The following is a 25,447-nucleotide window of genomic DNA, read 5'->3' on the forward strand; positions in this document are numbered from 1 at the left end:
ATGAATCTCAGAATGAATATAAATGCTATCATCTGGATCTGCATTTGAAATAATTGCAGGCAGAAATTAGACACACAATTGCATATGGTTCAGAACCGATAAAACTTTCCTCCCCTCCAGAACAAAGGCCCTTATTTATGCCTAATTACATGGTGCTGTTGTAATTCAGGTAAATATCTGTTAGAAACTCAGAGGCCATGTCAGCAAATCAACTTCAACTTCTGTGTGTGTGGTGTGGAGCTCTAGTTTCTAAAGCTGAATATTCAACTGCAGACTTGCTCGCACAGGAACGTATCCAGGCAGAGCTCCTGTGTGGACCTTTGCTGCACCCTGAGAGTACCCTGATGTGATTTAGCCCTGTCAACTTTGAAGTTAGTTCAGCGAAATCATAAAGACATGGAGGTTCTGGGCTTCAAAGCAGTTGGATGCCTAATGCTGATAACTGCCCGCGCATTGCTGAATTTTACGGGAAAGAGTTGTTGAAAGAGTAATAGCACAAACTAAAAAGGTTCAAGCTTCTCTGAGTAAATTTTCTTATGCTGATATTATCATAAACAGCATCTCTGCTTGGCAATGCACATGCACTGGAAAATAGCCCGCTCTTGCATTGCTTCTGCAGAAAGAAGATATAAGAAATATTAACTGGCAAAAGAAACCACGTTAAAACACAGATGACTTTTAATATGAATTTCACCTACATCATATAGCTTTCAATTTTACTGTTATCTCACTCACAAAGCATTCAAAACAACTGCGCAGGTAAGCAGTGAGGCTACACAAAGGAAATAATATTGTTAAAGTTCAGTGAAATGTCGTCATTTATGGTATTGTGGGCATTTACCTGTGCTCAGAAGACAAATGTTGATGAGTTTCATTCATAAAGGTCCATAACCTTTTGCATTCGCAGTTCTTCTCCACAACGAGTTCTGACCAATGGCACCAAACACCTGATTTGCAGGTGATGAGAAAGTCTATTTTTTCAAGTTCTCAACATCATAGGGAAATTCTTATAGTAGCTAATGTGTGCCTTGGGTACTGAATATTCTGAGGTAATGAGGTTTTTCCTTAGGCTATAAATTTAATTTAAAGGGGCAAAAGCCTGGATCTGCAACCACCCCCATAACTACCATGCTCACCATTAAATTGTGTCCTCAAGTGCTCACATTTTTTGAACACTTCCAGGGATGGTGACTTCACCACTTCCCTGGGCAGTCTATTCCAATGCTTGGCCATCCTTTCCATGTAAAAAATTTTCCTAATATCTAATTTAGTTCTCCCCTGATGCAGCTGGAGGCCATTCCTCTCATCCTGTCACTTGTTACCTGGGAGAAGAGACTGACCCTCACCTTCCATCACCCTCCTTTTGGGGAGTTGTAAGAGAGCAAGAGGCCCTCTCCTTTTCTCTAGGCTAAACACAGGTTGGCCTTTCTCAATATGAACAATGTGTGTGTCCCAGAATATAAAGCTGGAATCCACACCTACATCCAAACTCTATTTATTATCACCAGCTTCCATTTCTGCCCCCTTTTTCCCAAGCAGCACACTTAGAATATGATGACTAACGTGGAGGCTGTATAAATACATGTTCATCTGTGAATATTAAGCCACAAGTTCTTTATTCTCCTTCTGCATTGATGCCCAGAACCTTGCAGCTAATTACACATTTGCTAATTGTAGCCTGCTTTTCTCAACCTCTTTCATTTCAGCTCAAAAAGGAAACATGATAATGGTGACTCTGCAGATACTCTAAAATAACCATTGTTTTTCTAAATATTAGCATTATTTTCTTATGTGAATAGCAAATATCTCTCTGCAGATACTGTTCTATACTGTTCTGAATATTTTTTCAGATTACACTAAAAATGAAAGTGACATGAAATAGTGAAAATCATATTTAAACTTAGCTGTGTTTTAATGTGTCATCTTACCAATTAGATATTTTGTCAAAAACTTTACAAAAGCTCCTGGTTTTGAAGGTGTTTTTTCTGTATTTCTACAGGGATGGCATTTGTGGTAACACTGTTGTATCAGCAAAACTACCAATGCAGGTATTTTGCTTTTTGTCTTGCTTTATAGCCCTTTATACTAGGCCTTCCTATAACAGTTCTCCAGTAGGATTAATTTCATAAAGGTCTTGAAGGTCATTCCTATTTTCAGTCAAGTAACAATAACCGAGAATTTTAATGATGCTCTTGCATTAGTGTTATGATATTCAGAATTGTTATAAAATTCAACAATGTATGAAAATGTCATTGCTAGGGATGAATGAAGCAGCTCCTTTGAAAATCAACCCAAATCTTTCAAAAGGTGTTAAAAAAACTTCAGGTAATTTCATTTTCTCTCTCCCTTCTGCTACTTCTCAGGTACTTCTACAAGTTCCGGCACCTGAAATATCATCATAATTGATTTTTCAAGACAAAGGAAGTGCTTACAGCTAATTATCTAAACTTAAGTACAGCATTTGGTACAGCGCCATGTGGGAAATTATTACCTAAAAGGGGAGATAAAGACAGAAATGAAAAAGTGAATAAGAATGTGATGGTAGGAGGAGATCAGTACTGAGAGAAGGTAGTAAGGCTTCTCAAACATCAGTCTTGGGCCTAGTAATATTTAACATTTTTAATTAATGATGATCCCATAAAAAAATAAGTGTGTGCTAATGGAATTTACCAGTGGCATAAGGGAGGCAGGCACTGTCACTGCAAAGATGAATAACACTCTCATTTAGGAAGAACTGAGTGACCTTGAGAGCAGGATAAATTAGACAAAATTCAGAAGGATTTGACTGCCAGTTCATGCATCTGGGTTTTGTTAATCAGGTTTCTACTATACCTGCATGCTTATAGGTAAGAAAATACTAAGGAAGGGAATGCACAGGCCATACAAATCTGGCTATTTTCGCCAGGGTAATGAAACACCTGTAATGGTGTATGAGGCAAGAGTTAGAAATCAGCCAGGATGGTGCTCACTATCCACAAATTATTTGCTTCAGTTTTGGGAAACTATGGAAAAAGATGATTAGGGTGACCATGGAAAGGAGAGCCTGCAGTGCAGAGGAATTTGGCAAAATGAATGCTGAGGGAGGCCTCTATAAATACCGCATGGGCATAAGCTCTAGGAAGAGAAAACATCTATTTAAACTGAAGGACAATATTGGCACAAGAACAAATGAGCATAAATTGGTCATGAATAAATTTAGGATAGGAACTGGAAGCAGGTTTCCAAACAACAGAATAGCAATGTTCTGCAATTGCTTTCCAGTGAGAGCAGTGGAAACAACAACAAATCCCAAGCTACTTTTAAGATGGACTTAAATGAGTTTCTGAAGGGTATTACATGATGTGTTTGCCTAAGATAGCAGAGAAGTAGACTTGATGACCCAAGAGGTCTATGCAGTCCTATCTGTCTGAGCCTGTTTTTCATGACCAAATATTTCAGAGCACTTATAACTACTTCCTTTCCTTCATGTATTTTTTAGATAATTTTTTATAGCATATTGCAGGGATTGCTAGCTGGACTGATTTAGAAGAGTGGTGTCCAAAATATGCTGAATACTCTTCAAACAAAACAAGCGTGCATTGTCTTACAGGGCAGTGCTTGGATGCTTAAAGAAATCACCATTTTCTCTGGAAGGTGATGGGGACATAATCCCAACAGGAGCAGCATCCCTTTGAGCCTCAATTCTCTCTCATTTCCCTGTGCTCCCAACCTGCTGCTCTATTTTGCCTTCTCAGCCCCATGGCACACAGGCAGCAGTGTGAAATAGGATGGCAAACAATGCTTTAGATCCACAAGAATAAATGGATGAAACCTGGAACAGTCAGTATGAGTCTGACTGGATGCCAAACTGCAGTGAAGATGGCTTGTTTGGGGGCATTCCTCCAGCCTCACTAGTGTGGTACAGAGCTGTGTTAGCATGTCATGATTTATCTTCTTTCAGCCCAAGAAGCTCCTGTATCCTTTGGTTTAGTTTGTCCTGCTTGGTGCTGTTATGGTCTGGTTTTACAGTTATTAGAAAAGCCTCTGACTGAATTAAGGTGCAAATGAGACCATATGCCAAAGTCAACAGTATGGATTTTACTTAATAGTAAATATGAGAGAGAGAGAGAGAGAGAGAGAGAAAGAGAGAGTGAAAGGAAGAGAAAGAAATAGAAAAGAGGGGGAGGGAACAAGAGAAAGACAGTGACAGAGACAGAATAAAGACAATTTCCAAAGACTTCATGATCCAAAGAATCCATGGATAGGAATGATGTTCTGTTGATCCTCTCCAGATGGTCTTCGTGGTGGTGAGGGTCCCCTGAAAAGCACAGTATCCAATGGAATAACATATGCTCAGGCCAGGTGGGAATGCCCAGGTACCTCCCCCCAGGGTGGGGGGCAGTTTGGTGATGTCTTGCAACAGACTCTGGGTCTGTTACATCACTTTGTGTCACTTGCAATGTTGTGGTGCAAAGCCTTAGGAATGAGTCTGGGGAGCATTCTGGGGGGTCTTTGATGGATTATGACACCCCCTCAGCTGCCTCCCATGTGGATGTCCCATGCATGTGGCCTGTGGGGTTGGGGATTTCACAGCTGGGCCTATTTGTGTAAGGGAGGATGGATGTTCAGTGCCTCTGACCAGAGGTTATGCCATGCACAAAAAACCTCCTCCCCCCACCCTCAGTTGTGGGAGGGTCTGTGTAAACCTGGCCTCTGTAGGCTGTGGTCTTCCCCACCCCAAACATGGCCAGAGGTGATTCTCAGCATAGCTGCTTGTGGATGCATTCTTCTCCCTCAGCCTGAGATTACTGACCAATAGTGTCCCCTTTATCTTACCTACGTGTCTTAACTCAGGGTCCAAAGTTCCAGTCAGGCATCTTCAGGGAGGGGTGGGCTTCTGTGCTTGTGGCTTCTTTATACAGTTTTTGCTATAATGGGCAAAACCCCTTCATAACAATGTTTAAGACATGAACCATTTCAGCCCCTGGCAGGTGCCTCAGTGTTACTGTCCCTTGTTCCCAAACACAGCATTTCCATGATTTCTTAAAAGCTGCAATTCCCCTAGCCATTGGGGGGGGGGGGGGGGGGTTTGTTGGGAGAATGACTGTCCCCCCGCGGCCGGGGCGGGGGGGGGGGGGGGGGGGGGGGGGGGGATCTGTATGGAAGCCTGGGGTTGAGATTCAACAGCTGGACTTCATAGATTTCTTAACCAGACTAGCAAAGTGTGTTTATAGCTGTTTTACAGTAATAGATGCTTCTTCATCCAAGTGCTGGACAATGAAGGTTGGCTGGGTAAGGTAGTGATCCACATTAGGAGAGGATGTCACAGTGAAAAGTTTTATGATTTACTTTAGTTGAAATCTGATGAGTGGGACAATGAAATCTGCAGAATTAAATGATTCTGTCTGGTTTTCCTCTCCAGCTAATTACACACATACCTCTTCTGAAATCAGCTATTAATATTGAGAATAGGTTAAGAAATGGGAAAGTTGGATGAAATCCCCAAAAGCACAGGTACTTTGGAAAATGAAAAGAAATAGGCAGCTGCTTTACAGCTTGTTGCCGTCCACATTAATCAGATTTGCAGTCGGCAGCAACTACTTTATGTGCAAATACTTTAACAACTGGTTTAAAAAACCCAGCAGGATGTGTGAGTCCCCAGGTTCACGTAAAGGGGGTAATAAATACCTGCATAATGAGATAGAAAGGCCATAAACTCGGTGGTGGGAGTTTCTGGTCTCTCTTCAGCTGAGGTTTCTGCAGCTTTCTCAGCCTCTCAGTGCCAGCCAGGGAGGCAGTCACTTGCCAGGGTCTCCCTGTGGGGAAAGAGGCTCTTGGTCTCCAAACGCTGCAGCTTTGCCACCAGTGACTTTGTGCAGTGCCCCGTGCACGAGGTGCCCTGTGACTCTCACATCAGAAATGCCCATCCCTCAAAAGGAAAAACTAAAGCTAGTTTGAAAAAGATATTTCCAAGGAAAAACTATATTGAAGATCAAAAAGTAAAGACATGCACTGTGAAATTGTTGAGAGAAAAAGCACTGTGATTGATTGAAGCTTAAAAAGAGCAGCCATCATTTTTGCTATTTTTTAATTTCATTTTTTTTTCCTGAACTGTGTGTATCTTAAAAGCTATTTTTTCACCTATCCTTAACTTAAACAAGGACACAGCATCTGTGAGCAGCTGGATGAGATTATTTGATTCTGTCCTGTCCTGCTAGTAAACTCAATTTAAAAGCAATCAATCATAACCACAACCCATACTTATTGCTATATTTTACTGACTTCTTGCTCACTCACACAGGTGTGGGAAGGTGGATCTTGGAGAGAGGGTGGCAGCCTGATGCCAGGGATGAATTTAGCCCTGAGCTTGCTGCAGCCCCATGGTGGCCATAACTACAGGGAAACATACTCACTTTTTCTATGGCTGGAAATATCTGTGGGGCACATCGACAGTTTGTTTGCAAACAGCTGTGCATGTGCATGTGGGAGCATTCTGTTGACAAGTATACTGAGGAATTGTCTTCAGCCACAGCAGGTGAAGAGAAATGCCTCTTTCAGACATGGCTCAGGATTTTGGATGCCAGCTCATGCCCCACATGAAGGCAGCACTGGCAGCGATGGCATCCAGGAAGACGTGAGCCTTGTGTGTGCCAAGGTTGTTGCCTGCCTCCAAGTAGGAGTAATGACACCCCGACATTAGCAGTGATTAAACAGCAGCAAAGGCTTTGAAAACAACCCCTGCCGAGGTGATTCAGCTGGGGCTGGTGTCTGCGGCACTGGAGCAGCTGGCGTGGAGCAGGGGCTGTGCATGCACCCGCAGCCTGAGGTGCGTGCTCTGGTGGGACAGTGACAGTGAGGTCAGCTGACTTCCTCTAGTCTCATCCCTGGGGACTTTAAAAACAAGAGGTTAAAAAAAAAAATCCCTCCTTGGAGTAGTAATCGCCTTGGGTTAACAGCAGAAGAGGGACGAGCCTGGCACAGCCGCTGACAGCAGTGCCCTGCTCCTGCCCTCCCGGTCGGCCCTGGCCATCGTGCGCCTCGCCAGGCCCATCCCTGCTGAGCAGGAGCCACATGGCCAGAGTGGATGTGAAATGACACCCCTGCAGGAGAGCTGTGAGGGTGTGAGGATGTTATAGCCTACGTAAAAGGAAGACAGAAAGGGGCATAGGAAAAAAAAAAACTTCACAAAAATTCTGTGTTCGTTCCTCACTCTTCCCTCAGTGCTGTCTCACCCTGTGCAGAGGCTTCAGAGGTGTGAACACATCCTGTTTACATCTGCCACCCAGACGGGAGGCTGAGGGAGCACACGGCTGAGGCACAGGAGGAAGCGCCAGGTGCGGGAGAGCAGCTGCAGCGGGACAGGCCCTGCCATGGACACAGTGCCCGTCTACCACGGGGCCATCACCCGAGAGGCTGGGGAGAAGCTGCTGCTGGCGGCGGGCACGGACGGCAGCTACCTGCTGCGGGACAGCGAGAGCATCCCGGGGGTCTACTGCCTCTGCGTGCTGTGAGTGCGGGCCGGGGCAGCGGGGCTGGCCGGGGCTGGCCGGGGCAGCGGGCCGGGAGAGCGGGCCGGGAGAGCGGGGCTGGCTGGGGCTGGCCGGGGCTGGCTGGGGCAGCGGGGCTTTGTGGTTTTCAAAATCCTAAGGCCCTGCCATGGACACAGTGCCCGTCTACCACGGGGCCATCACCCGAGAGGCTGGGGAGAAGCTGCTGCTGGCGGCGGGCACGGACGGCAGCTACCTGCTGCGGGACAGCGAGAGCATCCCGGGGGTCTACTGCCTCTGCGTGCTGTGAGTGCGGGCCGGGGCAGCGGGGCTGGCCGGGGCTGGCTGGGGCAGCGGGCCGGGAGAGCGGGGCTGGGCTGGGGCAGCGGGCCGGGAGAGCTGGCCGGGAGAGCAGGGCTGGCTGGGGCTGGCCGGGGCAGCAGGCCGGGAATGCGGGGCTGGCCAGGGCAGCGGGCCGGGAGAGCGGGGCTGGGCTGGGGCAGCGGGCCGGGAGAGCTGGCCGGGAGAGCAGGGCTGGCTGGGGCTGGCCGGGGCAGCGGGCCGGGGCAGCGGGGCTGCCAGGGCTGCTCAGGCGGCAGCTGATTGCCGACAGTCCCCTCCACAATACGGGGTGTCTCCACAACAAAACATGTTCTAGTGTTACCATGTGCTTATGTGAGTGAGATTTTGTCTCCTTCGCATTGACTTAAGATAGAGGGGCGCAGTAAGTGGTGTGGGGTCCCTTGCAAAGCAAAGAAGAGCAGGTTTTGCCTTGCAGAGCCCGCGCTTCCCACAGACAAAAAACCACGAAGAGAAAGCAGGCAGGCACATGGGGAGGATAAGCAAGGTGCCATGGAGAAATGCCAGGCGACTTGGCTCAGGATGGCTGAGTGTACTGCCTCTTTGTGCTGGATAACCCTCTTGCTTTCTGCCTGTGTTCTTCTGCTTCCCTAGTGTGCCCATGGTGTGCTCAGTGGCATCCCCAGTGACCCTGTCATTGGGAAAGGTAACACCGAGTGCTGCCATCCACAACGTGCCTTTGTTCAGGATGCTCTCAGTCCCACAAGCTTGTGGCTTGTCCCACAGGCCACGAGGCTTGGAGCAAACTGCGTGTAATGCACATGAAATTCTGATGGTAACAAACTAGGTGATAATGTTTCATCAAATAGGGTGAAAAGGGAGCAATCTGATGGGATAGTCTGTCAGAGAGAGAGTAAAGGTTCCCCTGGGAGAGCTGGGGGAGTTTATATTCATAGGACCTCATTTTAATGAGGAAACTTAATTACCCTACTGTTGGCAAAATTCTTGGAAGTCCTGGTGACACTGTACTGTTGCATCAGAAGAACGAAAATGGCACTTATGCCGTACCTCAGTAGGAGAAGGAACTCTAGAGAAAACCCTTTTAGGTCCAGCATGAAATCAGCTTACATAAGGAATAAAAAACCCACAAGGGGAAGAAGGGTCCTAAGTCAGGTTTTCCCCAAATCTCTGGAATACATTTCTGACAATATGTAATTAAGCTCTGGGTGAGCATCATTATGTTCCTGTTATAGACCAGTAAATGAAAACACGCAAGAAGGTTGCAGATGATCCAGAAATACACAACACTCTTCTCAGGGAAAGTCCTTGTGGCAGAAAATGTATTTTTTCTTCTTTCGTGAAATCAGGTGAAGCAAGTTAGGTGCTCCTGCTAACAAATACCTTAACAGTGAGCTGAAAAATGAGAAATAATAAGCACCTTGAGTTAAATGAAAATGGAATGGACATAGCAAGAGGTAAGGAGTGCTATGATTCCTGTGATGGGAATAGGCAATAAAAGCAGAATCTCTTTAAAATAACTATCAGAGGAAATGGGGATATGCCACCCTTACACTCAGAAGTCATTCAGTGCAGGTGAAACACTAAGACATTAGAGAAAGGGTCAGGAATAGTGTTACAATGCTGAATAAGACAGAGAATACTAGAATTAGTCCACCATCAGTCTAAATCAGGATGTAGGTACGTGACAAGGTCTTTCAGTTGTACACTATCAGCTGAGATTTTTTGTATATTGATAGCAATTTATGCCCTTTGAAAGAAATTTCATTAATGAAATAAAATATAGAAAATGAAAATAGGAAGAAATTAAAGCTTTTCTAGCTGTGAATCTCTGCAATCTTTGGAGGAAAAGATACTTCAGTAAGAAACAGACCAAATTGCTTCCAAAATTGTGGGCCATACGTGTCTCCATGGTATGTTGCATTGAAATATATGTATAATAAACAAAAGGGTAAAAGCAAAAAACCAAAAATTAATGGTGAGTGTTCTGCAGGCTCAGAACGTAGATCCTTGATGCTTATTCTATAAAGGAAATTTGAAATAGCATCTTGGATAAATCCAGATGAAATTTAAATGAAAATGTTATGATGAGTATGAACTGATACAGAAAGAAAGGTGGCTGAAGAATGGCAGAATTAAGCCTTGGTTCCAGTACTTCTTAATAGTTAATTCAAATAATTACGTAAGAAATAGCAGATATGGCAAACAGCATGTCACACAATAACTTGGAGACAGTTTTTATACCAGGACAGTATCCCACACTGAGATAGCAATGACAGTTTGAAGAAATGTGGATATAAATTAGGGAAGTGCTTTGACAGGCAAAGTTTGCCAAAGCAGAGCACTTTAGTGGAGAGACTGGAAGAGCAGAAGGGGAAGGTGTGAGAGGTGGAGATCCATATTCGGTGAAGAATGCTAAGCCTGGCTTTGGCAAAGAAGCCAGTGAACATAACCTGTCCAAATTCCAGTCTGAACATCTTGGGCAGAGATGGAACAGGTGACAAACATGCAAGTGCAGGGCAGCCCTGGTAAAAACTGAGGGAAGTGTGCAGTTGCTGTTTTACTCTGTAAGAAAAAGAAGATTAAAGAAAGAATAAGTATTTCTCTGCTTTTAAAAAGCCTTCATTCTAAATAAATCATGGAAATTATTAGGAATGACAAAGTTATTCAGCAGTTTACATTATGGTTCAGAATCCATGCTGAAGATCACTATAAGAATATATAGACATATGAAGATAAGACAAAAGGTGAATTTATGAGAAGTAGTGATCTTTGAAGCATGGCAAATAAAGATGGTCAGCCATAAGATATACTGCAATAAGTATCAGAGCTAAACAAAATATTTTTCTTGTTTCCAATGGAAATTTCTACCAGGAGTGTATATGTTTTATACTGCCGGTAGCATTTCTATTGCCCTTAGAAATCAAAAAGAGAAAAATAGTCCAGTTTTCCAAAATCAACACATGCTCAGTCTGTCTTCTTTGCCCTCTCCCTCCACTTCCCTGGGGAAATAAAACAAACCAAAACAAACATAAAGTCCTACAGCTTCTAACCCTTTTTAGGGTTTCATTTTTCACCACAGGGGAATTACAAGGCAACATTCTGATGAGGGGAAAAGAAATATTTATCAAAAGAGCAATTAAGTATATATTTGGGTGACAGTGGTGTCATCTGCTTGAATTCACAGTAGTGGCTGCTCTGCACTTCCAGCTCCAGCTACTGTAATTGTCAAGCCCTGTGATTTCACTGCATTGCTTATGCTCAATGTCTCCTTTTCCCAAGAAACTGCATAAATTTGTAATGCCACGATCACCACCACCTCCCCCTCGAGCACCTCCAAAAAGCCTTGACATATTTTGGCAGGCTTTGAGCTTCTTAAGGCACACAATGAGGACTGCAGTGTTCATGGTCAGGCTCATTCACCTTTTGCTTTTCCAATTAAAAAGCAGAGCCCTGACCTTTAAAAAGGAGAAGAGTCAAAGACTTCATGAATCCCTTGTGACTGACGCTGATTTTACAGGGCAAGCATAAAAGAGACAGGTAGTAGCATAAAACCTGACCTATAGAGGTGGGTAACTGCAGCAGGCAGAGCCCTGTTGGAGCATTCATCTAGAAAACTCTCTGCTTTCTCTCTTCTTTGTTTCTCCTGAGCTACTGATTTATCTCCCTTGAATGCCACTTTCCACTTTCTGAAGCTGGGATGTGCACATGGTGTGCCTGAAAGCCTTCAAAGAGACAATGAATATTTTCTTGGTGTGACTGCAGCAAAGCACAAAGGACCCACTTTCAAAAATATTTTAAGACCACAATTAAGCTATGCATGGAAGAGTAGGAAGGTTTTGATTTGCAATTGTATGCTCCGGGCCTCTTGCAAACAGAGGTGCTGCTTTCAGATTTTGGCAAAGATTTTAATACCAGATGCTCTCGGGTCTTCATTGTATGAATATCATTACTGAATTGATAATACCTGCTTTAAGGATGTTGTGAATATGTCAACAGAGGTACCCAGTCCTTTCCTGGAAATTTTTAGAGTTGCACTGAAAAGCAAGATTTTTGCTGTTCCTGAAAACTGGTCTAGAAGAAATGCATATGCTTTATAAAACATACACGTTTTACCCATAAACAAGTTAGACACTACACACAGTACACCAGGGTTTTAATATCAAGCCTGATTGTTCCAGGGAGCTTTCTTTACTGGTCTGGTTTCCTCTCTGCTCAATGCCCCGTTTGACATTTTTAGCACACTCAGAAATCCTCTGTGCTCACAGCTCCTAATGAAGTCAATGGGGGACACGGGACACACTAATGGTGACTACTTTGAGGAGCAGCCTCTTCAACCCTGCCTGAAAAATGTATAAAGAAAATGCCTGAGAGTGCCAAAAGCCCCATGTTCCTTTACAGATATATGAGCACACATGCAGAAACAAGCAGCTCATGCCTGAATTGGCAAAGATAAAGCATTTGTAGTTTGGGTTTTAAAATTCACATACTTGAAAATACTGAGAATGTTAGTAGTTGTTTCAGAGCTGTAAGTAAGACAAACATGACGTCCTTGTCAAAATGTATGTTCAGATGATTTGTTTGAAACCAGCCGTTTGTGTACTGTGCTGCATTAAATTTGTGGAGAATAATCAAAAGCTGGAATTGAAAGCTGTTTAGAGCTCTTGAAGCAACAGTAATGGCAACAGGGATAGGCTGCAGTCCTATCAGATTTTACGTTTGCTATTTTTTCTGTCACTGTAACCACGGTGCACAAGTTCAAGGCAACGTGCTGAAACTTTCTGATGAGACAGATACATCAGCTGTACAGTACAAAGGTGTAATACAGGATCACAAGCCAGCTTCAGCTTAGCATTTCCTTTGTTTCCTATGTATTCTTTTTGATAGACATGACAGAATAATTGCATTTTTTATAACACTGCACATAATCATCATCAGCATTTAAGACATAATTTGAAACAAAAGAAGAAGCCCCTAAATTCAACATCACTGTTGCAAATATCACATGCTGTTTTCAGTTTTGAAAAAAATCTTCTGTAGCACAATGGTAAATTTTACTGAGGTGAGTATTTTAGGTGCCTGCTAAGAGTGAGTGTTGTCTTTGCTGAACATAACTTGGCTAATGACCTTCACATATTCCAATGACTTTTCTTGGATAGGTAGATAACCTGAATAATGGAATTGATGAAGCTTAGTGGGAGGCTAAGTTACTGGCCTGCCATAAGATAATATCCTTTTATTTAGCACCTCAGATTTGAATAAATTCTTACTTTATTTCTGAATTTCAAGAAATTCCTTTTTGAGGTATTGCTTTTGGGTGGAATCTCCTTGTACCAGACTGACACAGACCCTGCTCAGAAAGGCTGCACACTTGCTCTTTAGGTAAATCAGCAGCATTTCTTCAGATAGTTAGGAGTGTTGAAGTGGTAAAGATACTGACAATCTTCCACAGAAATCTCTGCATAAATTCAGAGCTATTTCACAAGACTTAACTTTCTCTTTTAAGCTTTTGTTAATTTCAGAAGAGAAAATCAATATAATGCATTTTTTACATAATGCTACAGCATTACAGCAAGTTAATATGTATTACTCATGCGATATTGAGGGTAAATTTTTCCCACAAGAAGTGTTGATAAAGGAATCAGCGACAGAAATCAGTGACAGAAGTGTTCACTCAAGTGCTGCTGTGATTTAAGCTACAGTCACTCTGTTGGGCTTTTCAGATGTTGTAAACACCAGTTTAACCCCTTTTATTCACTCTTGCAGACATAGAGCTTGTATTTTGCACATGATCTCAATGTGAACGCTATTTCTTCAGCTTGAGTTAGCTGATGGGTGGTAATTTCTCAGTTGCTGTACTTAGCTGAGACTTAAATAAGAAGGAAATCAGGCTGTTTGTCAAACAGAAAATACAAATTCTAGGAGAGAGTGAGGAGAAGCTTGAAGGCGCCAAGGCACTGCTGTGTATTCCCCTAAATTCAGGAGTTTTGGCTTTGTGGTGGCCATCTCCCACCTCTGCAGCTCCTGTCATGCCCATGCAATCACCCACATTCTCTGTCCAGGGCTGCCCACCAGGAAACTGCCTGAAGTTGGTGCCTCTGGGCATTCAGGAGCTACATCAAACACCTGTGGTAGGGCAGCAGTGGCTCCAACCTGACCTCTTGTGCTCATCTGCTCCATGCCATTGACCCCCACTCTGGAGTCCCCCCTGAGCTCCCCAGCAGGGCTCCTCTCCAGAGCAGTGTGGTTCTCATCTCCATAGCATTAAGTGGTTTGTAAGCATTATCTCTGCTTGAGAGATGAAGAGTTTAACTCTGTTTGACAGAAGAGAAAGGTGACACAGGAGGCCCAGGTCTGCAGTACCCTCTAGTTTTGGGTTTCCAGTGTAAGGGCCATGGGAAGGGATTCTGAGGCTACCAATGTTATTCTGCACAACTTGCTGATTTGCTTGCATTGCTGAGGTCTGTTTCCTTTCTCAGCTTGCATAGATATTGGTCCCCTTTTCTTTCCTTCCACATCCATCCCACCTAATCCCAAAATTCCTGTCCAAGATGCCCAATTACTAAATTACCTTCTGGTTTTTATCTCACTAATCTAGGCCAGGCAACACACATTTGAGATCATGGACATTGCTTGGCTGAGTGCCCACAGTACAACCAGCCCAGACATGGTGATGCTACAACTGCTAACACCTCTAGAGGGTGCTTCTCTTGCAGCCTAGAGAGCCACTACTGCTTTCAGAGAGTGCAAGAGATGTACCTTCTTTCCAACAAATTTTATGTCTTACTCTGATAACTGGGCACACCCTCCTCTGACAATTAGAAGATTCTTTTTTTTTAACATGGGAAAAGCATTGTTTTGCCTAACATGTTCCCTTCTGCATTCTCCATCCCTTCATAAGGGTGAGGTAAACCAAAGAAATGAAATTTCAGTCTGAAATGCTGAGATGTGGCAAAGGTGTAAGAAACTGACTCTGGGCAGTCTAATGCTCAGAACCACTGTTTGTAGGCTACACCGTGGTCTGGTTCTTAAACTATGTTGTAAAGTGAATTCCAAGGTAAGGCCAGGTTGTAAATGTACCAGGTAAGAAGAGGTGATTGACATAACACAATGACATCTGAAGAGAAAGATACGTCCAGAGGAAGAAATTGATGTAATTTATTGCTGACATGGCTTTCCGTTGTCTCTCTGTCTTTTTCTATTTTAATGTGTTCAATTTTGGGCTCAGAAATGAATAAAAATTAGTTTAATAAAATTCCCCAACTGAGATGCAAAGTATTTGGAAATGATTTTAAAGTATACCATGCAGCTGAAATGTCATCATTAATTTTAATCTGCAGCATGCGTGTAATGTCCTCGGGCTATTTCAGTGGTGCAGAAGATTGTAATCATTCACCTGTTAAAGTAAATGCAGCTTTAACAGGTCTGATCACAGCTAAAAAGGAGGAATGGAGAGGACAGGTAGACAGATGGTGTTTCAGTATGTCATCTGTGAACGATGCCTTGGTAACTCTTTGGGAGGAATTATCTGGCTATAAAGAAAAAAAAGCCTGTAATATAAAGTGGACTGGTTCCTGTAATATACTTTTTCTAGGTTTTCCTTTGACAAAGTTTTCCAAGGGAAAGTATTGAAACAGAGGCTGTATTAGTGCAGTTCCCAGCGGGTATAACATGTCCTTCCTTATGGAGGCAAAAAAAAAAAAGGTGAGATGTCACAAAAATGTCATTAGTGGTGACCAGAGCACTCTTTCATAAGTGCTGTCTGGTATTGTCCTTACAGCAATGGCTCTTTTCTGCTTCCCTTCACCAGCATTTTGGTATTTTTTGCCCATGATCAAAAATGTATAGAGCCTCATTCATCAAGATTTTAATTCATGATTGTTCTTGTCCCCTGAGCTTCACTGACAGGAGAGAGGAGCTTTGCTGTTGTGAGTGAGGCTGTGTCTGTCCTTGGGACAGGTGAAGGAACTGGGGAGCCCTTCAGTGAATCTTTACCTGGGTGTCATGAGCTGGCCCTCCTCCAAGATGTGCTGGTACACCAGTGTCACTGAGAGTGCACCCTGAGCTCACACCACATACAGGAACATTGTGTCTCTCTAGGAGATTTTTTTTTTTACTGCCCTGAAGACAGTAAAATGTAGAAAATGGAGCTGTCCTCTTACGTTAGCTGGAGAATTTCTCATTTCCTGAGACTTAAGCTTCAGTAAATGAACTTTTTCACCTGCTTTTTTCCAGTGTTACATGCCTTACTCTTTGGAAGGTAATGTCCTCTGCAATCTCTATTTTAATTTGTTTATTTAATTTTTCTTTTTAAGAAAAACACCTTGATCTTCCTTCAGCCCACACTGATCTTAGTTCATGTGAGGTAGATTAAATCATAAAAACCTTTCTCATGGGAGGCTTTTGCCCATGTAGCAGTAAACTTCATCCAAAGTCATATCACTTGTAAATGGAAGGTAAAAACTCTTTGAAGTGGTAATGAAGTAAGTTCCTGCTGCATGACAGAAAGTTTTGATAAGATCACATTCACTGGGAGAGTACTTATCGGAAGAGCTGTAATTCATTTTGTGGAGACCAAGGTCCCAGTGGAAAGTAGTTCAATGGGAAGATCTAGCTGTTCAACCTCTTAACAAAATGCGCCTTCCTTCCTTTGTGCATTGCCTTTGAAGAGGCAGATGTGGATGTCCAGGTCATCTCCCATTTACACAGTGTCTTGCTTTCCTGGTGGCTTCAGAGCCAGTAACAGATGATAATGTTGTGTTTTTCAACTTCAGCACAGTAAAATCCCTCAGACATTTCAGTCTTTCCTTCTCTGGGAAAAACATGAACATTTGCCAGGAGAGTGGAGAGCTCTCACTTGTCCTTCATGAGGCTGTGATAACAATGTCATTCTCTTCCCATTCTCCACATTGTGCTCAAAGCGTCCATCTTCTCAAATTCTTGTTCCTTTTTCAGAACCTCATGGGCTTTTAATCTGAACTGTCCTTTGTGCTTTCCCTGTGCTCAGCTGAAGAACTTTACAGTGTAATATTTTGAAAAATGCAGGATAGCTGCCTATCTTGTTTCTCACCATACTTCAATACTGAATATTATTTTATCTGACCTCTAATATTATTTTATCTGACCTCTATTTTTCAATTCATTTTGCTTAGCAAACCTTTCTGGCAGAGCGCTGAGAGCCAACAGACAGCTCAGAGTCAGAACAGCACCACAGCCCCTCAACCTCTTCAACTCATGCAAACTCTTGTGTAGAGAAGACAATGAAAGAAACAACAAATAGTGGCTTTCTGGACAACCATGCTATTTATAGAAAAATCAGATTTTAAAGGGACTGAAGCAATTGGGAAAAATTTCTTTTGGGAAAACCAAGAATCAAGCAAGGGTAGTAGAATCATAGAATCATAAAATGGCTTGGATTGGAAGGGACTTTAAACAGTCTTTAGTTCATCTAATCATCCAGTTCCAACTTGCCCTGACATGGGCAGGGATGCCACCCACTAGACCAGGTTGCTCATATCCTTATGCACAGTGTACTATTGAAAATAGAAGGCAAGAGAATGAGTTTTAGGTGTGTAGAATCATACTGGTGGATTTGAGACTTGAAAAAAAATCACTGTGAAAAAGGTTAAATACCCACTTCAAAGAGATGGAACAAAACGCCAGGACCTCTCTGGTATTTCCCAGTACATTATGGCTTGTAAAATCCTCATTTCAGTAACCATGGGTTGGCTGGTGTTCTACATATTTAGGTACAGCAAAGCTTCTTGTGATTTAAAAAAAAAAGATTCACATGAACATAATGTTATAAAAAGCTGATGACACAGGCACAGCTCTCAGTTTTTAAGAGATGGTACAAGACTGTCTGAGGGCCCTAAAGGGAGACACTGGATTCTCTGAACAAGAACATACATAATCTACTGGCTTAGAGGAATGTGCTTTTTTCCAACTGGGATAAAAGTTGTTTGAAGTTGTGACTTCAAACACCACTGAGCATGGTGCTATGGCATGGACAGGAAAGCAGTTCCACATTCTTTCCTCCTCCTGCAGCCACAACAGGTTGTTCACATCTCTTCCCAAGGTCCAAATCCCTGATGGACTGCAGTTAGCTGGGGAAAAAAAGGGGGAAAACCAATGATGGCTGTTTTCCTCCTTGGGTTTCTATGAAGTGAGCGTGGCCAGCTGCTTTTCATGTCTGTCTGGTGGCATACAGAAAGTCTGGGGAAAAGGCACTCTTGGTAGACATGAAGAGGTGGATGAAGCTGTGGTGGGATTATGGGGCAGTATCACGCACATTCCCGTACTTGAGAGAAGGGCAGTGTCTCAGCTGTGCACAGGGAGCTTGTCCCTGCAGCAGCCCAGATGGGAGGGACTGGCTTTGTGTCATTCACCTCTGTGTCTAATCACAGTGGGAGTCAAGTGGTGGGAGCAGAGCTCACAAATCACCACAGGCATTTTGCTCCCACTTTGCTGGGTTGTAGCAGAGTGCCAGCTCTTAACAACTTCCTTCTAGGGCAAATTATACCAGCCACCACTTTGCAAAGGTTGCTGTAATGACTTTTAAACAGGAATTTTTCTGGGAGCCATGACACAGATCATAAGTAATTGCAATCATATGATGTCTGTGTCATTGATGGTTTCTCATACTTTGTAGTAACTGCTATAATGCCGTGCATAAGTGGAAAGAAATACAGTATATTTCTGCTTTCTTAAGAATAAGAATTGATGGTCAGATAGGGAATGGTCCTTAAAATCCTGCTGTGTATTCATGTAAATCTATGTAGTGTGAAATAGAAGCATAGAACCACATGATATGCTGTTAGAAGGGACCCAGTGGGATCATTGAGTCCAACTCCTGGCACAGCATAGGACTCCCCAAGAATCACACCATGTGCCTGAGAGCACAATCCAAATGCTGCTTGAACTCAGTACAGTCGTTCTTACCTGATACCATCTAAACTAATGTTGTACCCATGGAGCTTCTATTAATTGATTCTGAGTTAAATTTTTGGATATTAGTGTAGCAATCTACCATGTAAATCATTCACTGAGTTAGGTTCATGAGAGAAGCAAGAGTGACTTTGGCACGAGTTGTGCCTTGTGTTATTAGTCCGTGGCTCCTTATTCCCCAAAGACTCTGATTTTCAAAGGAGGAAGATTTCAGACTCATATGTCTCTTTTATCAGTATTTGAAAGTTGGGAACGTATGGGCAAAGCAAAGAGTAATTGATTTAACTCCTTTTTGTGGGTATAGCTTTCCAAATAAATTACACTAATGACATTGCTTCTGTTAATATCTGCATTTAAATGAGTCACAGAACAGTAATGCTACCTGGCAATAATACACCTTCTTTTTTTGCAGGCATACTATTTCTGGTGTGTGTCAGTGAAAGGATGTCACTGAAAAAAAGAAATAAAAATGCTGAGGAAGGAATAAAAGCAATGCCATTTAACCTAGAATAACTGAATACTGCTAAACTAGATCCGGGTCAGACCAATCCCTCTCATCCCAAAAACAACTCAGTAGGTTTAACACTGCATCTAGCCAGTGGGTTTCTTAGCTACCTAGAGCCTTTAGAGGTGAATTTTTTTTTTAAGGAGAGTTAGCAGATGAGCTAACTTTCACTTAACAGTGTAGTTCTTATGAAAATGTGAAAACTATCAGGAAAAATGAATCATAAATACCTGTTTGTTTTTGGTTTTGTTTTTGTTTGTTTGTTTGTTTGTTTTTTTCCCCCCACAGGCATCAGGGTTATGTTTATACCTACAGAGTGTCCCAGACAGAAACTGGATCCTGGAGTGCTGAGGTGTGTACTTCTCCTTTCCCTTCTGAAAATTTCTACATCCTGTTTGATATAGATTATAGATTTAATGAAATATATTCAAAGTATTCATGTTTCTGCCTAGTCTGATTTTCATTGATGGTAATCGATCTAGAGTGCATCCATCAGTAAGATGTCTTGGTGCCACTTCTGACAGTCTAGAACTCATAAATTAATTCCCTGTTTCATTTCAGCTGTTGAATAATGCAAGAGTGCATCATTTTGCATCATTTTAAATGGCAAAAATATTGTGGTTTTATAATTTGACAAGCGCAATCTGTTTCCTTCTATCCTATGTACCATCATTGTCAGAATACTAAATAAATAATTTTCAGTGTACAGTGTTTTAATTCATTAATCCAGATTAATTAATCATTAGTGCAAAATATAGCCAAAACCTGATATGAAATATATTTTCACCCATCTGACAAGGGACTGGTAATTTGGGTGCAGAAAAACATTACTTGTAATACAGACAACATTTAGGTTGATGAAATTGGGATGTTAATCTCCATCTATTTTATGATTCTTTTTGCTTTGGATGTACTCTCTGTATTAATTCATAATTAGCTTTCTGTTTGTATGTTAATGAACATTTATTTCAAATATTATATCATTTCTAGACAGGCATAATTCCTTGGCCATTACTGTATTAGAAATTACTTTGGAACACAAAACTGATTCTTGGGGTTACTCTGAAGAGATCAGGGGGTGGAAATGACTGACATTACTGTGGAGTGGATAATTATCCATGTGACCCTTGGGAATAGTGCCCAGTAATTCTTTCTATAAGACGTCAGGAGGTTGATGTTTAGGATTTGTAGTGCCCAAGACACAAGTTTTTCAGGACAGGGTGAGGGTGCAGTGCACCCATCATGCCAGGGTAAGCACTGGCATCTGTGGAAGGCTTCCAGGACTCCAGGGACTCCCCCCTGTGGAGGGTAATTCCCTGACTGAGGCTGCAGCCTCCTTTAGCCTCAGATGACATCAGCATCTGCAGTGAGGTTCTTCTGGTGCTACACAGACCTGCTACAATGTCTGGCCTTTACCTCCACTGGCACTCTGTGTGTGGTTTTTGGGCTTTCCCTGGCTGTATTTTAGGCAAACCTTACCTGAATTTCACACCATAGGTGTGCTGAAGGTCCAGGCTTTGCTGTACATCCTCTCCAGGAGAAGGTCCTAGCTACAGATCCATGATACCAACCCTTCCCTTAAGGAACAGAAACGTTTAAATAAATGTTGCTAAGATCATGCTGGCTTCAGCTGTTAGATGCAGCAGCCTAGGTCCAAATCCTCACCAAGTGTGCCTCCAAGGCCAAAACAGACTCCAGAGGCAGCTGGTCCTTTCCTGCTTCTGCTTTCTTCCCTGTGGCTGGTTAATCTCTGAGCAAGCTCAGGTCACACCCACCTTTCAAGGATGAGGCAGGGAATTTAAAACAGTGCTGCTGAAATCTCAGCCAGTGTGAAGACTCCAGCTGGTGGCAGGGAGGTTGGATTTAGCTCACAGCTGCTGGGTGAGAGCAGTGTCCCTTGAGTGGGACTATGCTGGCAGGACCCATGCTTGTCCTCCCTTGACTTTGGTGAAGAGGAGTTATTATGCCCTGAAGAATGTAACACAAGCATTGGATTTTTGATTAAAAGCACACATAATTTCATTTAATACTGTTTGAAAAGTTGCTAATGTAGAGAGATAGATAGATTCTCACTTTTAGTAAAATAGTAACATTTGGCTGCTGTCTTTGTGCAAGAAGTAGGCAGGAATACTCAATGAACACATAAGCCAGCACTGAATGCTCCAAGAATGGTTTGCAAAGAGGCTGTGTCCTTGCTGGAATTTAGTGGTGTAAGGACTCCTTCTCTGTGGTATAAGCCCAGGTTACTCTAGATTTTCTCACTGGTGTTTCTAGGATGAAACTATCTTACTGATACAGGCTAGAAAGTTATTGGTAAGGGTGTTAAATCACTGGCTGCAATAAGTCAGAGTCAGAAATAGCAAAGGGTCACATGTAAGTCTGCCTAATTAGTGTGGCAGGTGAGTGTGGGTAATTAGTGTGGGTTTTTCTTGTAGTGATTAAGAATTTGTGCCTCTTCCACCTTTCTATCACCATGCTGCTGGGAACTGCTCAGTGTAGGAAGGCTGGGATGCCCTGGGGAAAGCAGAGAGCAGTGCGGTTCATTGACTCACCTGGAACTGCCACATCAGGAGGTTCACATCCATGGCTGGCTCCTGCCCTGGGAGCTGTGTGCATTTCTGAGGACAAGGCCTGTGTCCTGTCTGAGGACAAGGGTACCCAGCACCCCTTCTCACCTCTCCCTCTCTGGCTTTGCAGACAGCGCCTGGGGTCCACCGGAGGCTCTTTCGGAAAGTGCACAACCTCATTTCGGCCTTCCAGAAACCCAACCAAGGCATTGTAACACCCCTGCAGAACCCAGTTGTCAACCACGTGAAAGCCAACTACTCCCCAGGTACTGGTGGGGGGAGGAAACCTTGGCTGCAGCTGAGCAGAGCCCTCCATGGTGGCAGGGATAAAGTCTTAGACTTGTGTATTTGACCTGAACTAGCCAGCAGAGTGACATTGCCAAAAATGTGCCCTAACTTGGCTATCATGTAATTTGAAATGCTGTCACTCAGGTGCTCATTACAGACAGGGCCTGTCAATATGATAAGAAAATGGATTTTGAATATATATTCCTGAGTGCTAGGGCAGCAATGGCTGCCTTCCCTCACCACCACCCTCGCTCATGGAGGTATGAGCCTTCTGGACTGTCCATTTTCTTACAGTGTTCATCTGTTCAAATATTTGTGATTATTTCCCTTAGGGAGGAATGAAGGCTATGACTTCCACCTGCAGCCATCATGAGGATGTCTCCCCAAGTGTGACGTAACCACATCTTCCAGCATCTCCTCTAATCTATGCTTTAAAACAGAATGGTTTATATGATAGTAAATACAACTCTGTGAGTTTTCCTGTAACATTTGCAGAAATGTGTATTTCATAGAATTTATTGCTCAAGATGTAGACTTTAGATTTCAGAGTACTTTGAACTTAGGGTGGGATATTTTTTGGTTTTGTTTTGGTTTTTCCCAAGAGAGAATAAAAAAGCATGAACTGCTAAATATTTTATGTCTTTTTTTTCCTCTTTGTACTGTCAAGTAAAAATATTTTTCCCTTCAAGATCAGTTCTTAATTAATAATTAGTTATTAGTTTTACATTGCTTAACTTTGGATCATGCTTTGCTTTGTTCTGGTTGGCATTTATACAGAATTGGGCATGTCCCCTTTTGTGACCTTAGGAGAATTGTTTACATTAAAGTGTCCTTGCCTTGGATGGGCTGTGTGTTTATCATTCATACAGTTCCTAAAGATATTCCAGAGGTGATACCATGAGGATCCCCCCTAACTGATTTCCCACCAAAGCAGTTGCTCTGCCCTCTAACAAAATCTGTAGTTTTCACCAATGACCAAGAGCATAACTAATGCACAGAGTAACCAAGAAACACCCAATGAAGTGGAAAGCCTTGTTTTTTGATTTAGGTGTTCCCTGTACTCGAAACAAGCCATCCCTGCATACAAGTTAAAAAAATAAATTATTTTTGCATGACAGCTTTTCTTTTCCTCTCTGTGTGTTTCCATGCTGCTGCTGGGTTTCTGGAGGGAAGTTTTGATTCTAGAGGTCTAGTCAGCTGTGCAGGGTTAGGATGAGGCTACTGGAGAACTCAGAGGATGTGGCTTTTGCACTTGGGGTGGAACAAGTGTGACGGCACTATGCTAATGGACTGGCAGACAGTAGGAAACATTTTTGAAGAGATTGGGTGTCCTATGGCCCTCTTGTTTGAGGAGATAGGGCTGTCTTTGAGGAGACAGGACTGTGTTGCACTGCTGTCCACAGTCCAGACTACCTCTACTGAGTTTTTGCCAGGTAGGTTTGTGTGTTTCTCTCGGCTTTGGGAGGGACCCCAGCTAGGGCCTACCCTTGTTGTGTGCACAGGGGATGCATCTGGTCCAGATGGCTGGTTTGTGCCACCAGTGCCCATGCTTCAACAAACATAAACATTTTGTAGTCCTGACCACAAAAAGAATGTGAGTCTCACATGCTCCCTTCCAAAGCAGAAGACTAACAGCAATTACAAACGGACTACAAAAATATATGAAATTACAGAAAAACAACCCTTAAACATTGTATAGGCACCTTTGGGTTGCTCTGGTAATGTTTTATGCCTATACTTGTCTCTTCTGCAGATCTTGGAAGGATAAAAATATTTCCTAAGAGAGAAAGAGGCTTTTTCCAGAAATGACAGGCTAGAGACTTAGGGAGAACATAATTGAATTTCACCAGACATTGCCACCTGCAGCTTGGTGGCACAGCAAGAGGCCCCACACCTTCCTTGTTTTCACCTAAATAACAAAGAGGCTTTTTCCAGAAATGCCAGGCTAGACACTCAGGGAGAACATAATTGACTGAATTTCACCAGACATTGCCACGTGCAGCTGGGTGGCACAGCAAGAGGCCCCACACCTTCCTTGTTTTCACCTAAATAAAGGCAAGTTGGATGTGAACAATGACAGAACTAAGTGGGCTGCAAGTCCATGATTCAGCAAGGTGGATGCTCCAAGTAACATTCGATAAGGCTAGAAGGTTTACCTTTTTACCCCCTCTGAGTGTATGAGTGAGACAGTGGAAGCAAGAATAGATTTTCTATGAAGCTCAAGTTTCTTGTAAACCAGCAATAGGAGTAAGTGCAATAAATTAACAGCCCCATCTTAACAGGGACTAGTGGGCAACAATGTTGCAAAGTTGTGGTTGAGGCATTTTCAGTTCATTACCAGTTTCTGTCTAATTGAAGGCCAAATTTCATCTACGGTGAACTGTCCCATCATATTTTACACTGCATGTACATGTGTTGCTCTGTGCCTTTTTTGTAAGTGTGCTTGTTGGTTGAAATTAGTCTTACCTTAATACAGTGCCATACAGTGGCAGATCCAGCATGATTTTCTCTTTAGTAAAATATTTAAAGACTGGTTTTTTTATCATTACATAACTCAGCAAATGCACTGGCTGGTTTGCTGTCACTTGTGCCTGTTGAAGCTTTCCCTGCCTTAAAAGCTCCTCCCTGCCTTAAAGGTTTCCCAGCCTGCTGTGAGCCTGCAGCATCTGGTCCCTGGCAGTTCCTCTCCAGCTTTGCAAACCACTCTTCCCCAAAGCCTGCTGAGCTGCTGGGTGCTGGCAGTGTGTGTGTGCAGCCCCAGCCTTCCCAGGGAGCTCTTCTGCTTTCCAAGTGCTGCATCTAAATCCCTCTTTCACCTGGCCTCTCCTGGGAGCAGGAACAGGTGTGCCTGGAAATCATCCCTGGCAGATGATTGCACAGTGGTAGGGATGCATGCAGTGGGAAGAACTTTGCCCAGGGGCTGTTTCCTATTGAACTGTCCTCTACTGACTTGAGGCTGAGGCTGCATGTGGAAAACCTGCAGCACACAAGCAGCAGCTGCTCACCCGCTCTGTGGTGCACTGAGCTGAGGATAACTGGTTTGACTGTGGTTGACTCCAGAAGTGCATTGTTCTTCTGAAAAATATATAAAATAGGCCAGAAGATGCCATTTCTGTTTAAAGCTGAGAATGTAGTTTCAGTTTCTGTGTAAATTATTAAGACATAGGCTTGTATTGTTTCTTTTGGGTACCCAAGGGTCTGGAATTGCTGTAGGCTTAAACAAGGTGGAAACAGAGAGAAGCTGGTGGTGCCTGTGAGACAAGAAGTAGATGCTTGGTTATGGGAACAGTAATTTGGAAATTATATTGATTTCCTACAGTGACTTAGGTGTCAAGAGCTGCAGATCCTTTTAGAGA

General features: G+C 43.1%; 1 protein-coding gene across 2 annotated transcripts in view; it reads left to right on the forward strand.

The window, feature by feature from the left end:
• SH2D1A (SH2 domain containing 1A) overlaps positions 1–23,092 on the forward strand; it is a 30,897-nt gene extending 7,805 nt beyond the window's left edge. The window contains exons 2-7 of one of the 2 annotated variants that reach the window (XM_041485232.1): positions 2,000–2,048; positions 7,201–7,341; positions 7,628–7,772; positions 19,525–19,588; positions 21,934–22,069; positions 22,424–23,092. In XM_041485232.1, the coding sequence (XP_041341166.1) occupies positions 7,636–7,772; positions 19,525–19,588; positions 21,934–22,069; positions 22,424–22,464 (378 nt within the window). In that variant the 5' untranslated portion in view covers positions 2,000–2,048; positions 7,201–7,341; positions 7,628–7,635 and the 3' untranslated portion in view covers positions 22,465–23,092. Of the gene's footprint in view, positions 1–1,999; positions 2,049–7,080; positions 7,342–7,627; positions 7,773–19,524; positions 19,589–21,933; positions 22,070–22,423 lie in introns of those variants that run through there. The other variant, XM_041485233.1, reaches the window with a different exon arrangement.
• The last annotated feature ends 2,355 nt before the right edge of the window (positions 23,093–25,447 follow it).

This window comes from Pyrgilauda ruficollis, unplaced genomic scaffold (assembly GCF_017590135.1).
Source record: "Pyrgilauda ruficollis isolate IOZ18807 unplaced genomic scaffold, ASM1759013v1 scaffold7, whole genome shotgun sequence".
In the NCBI taxonomy this organism is placed as follows: domain Eukaryota; kingdom Metazoa; phylum Chordata; class Aves; order Passeriformes; family Passeridae; genus Pyrgilauda; species Pyrgilauda ruficollis.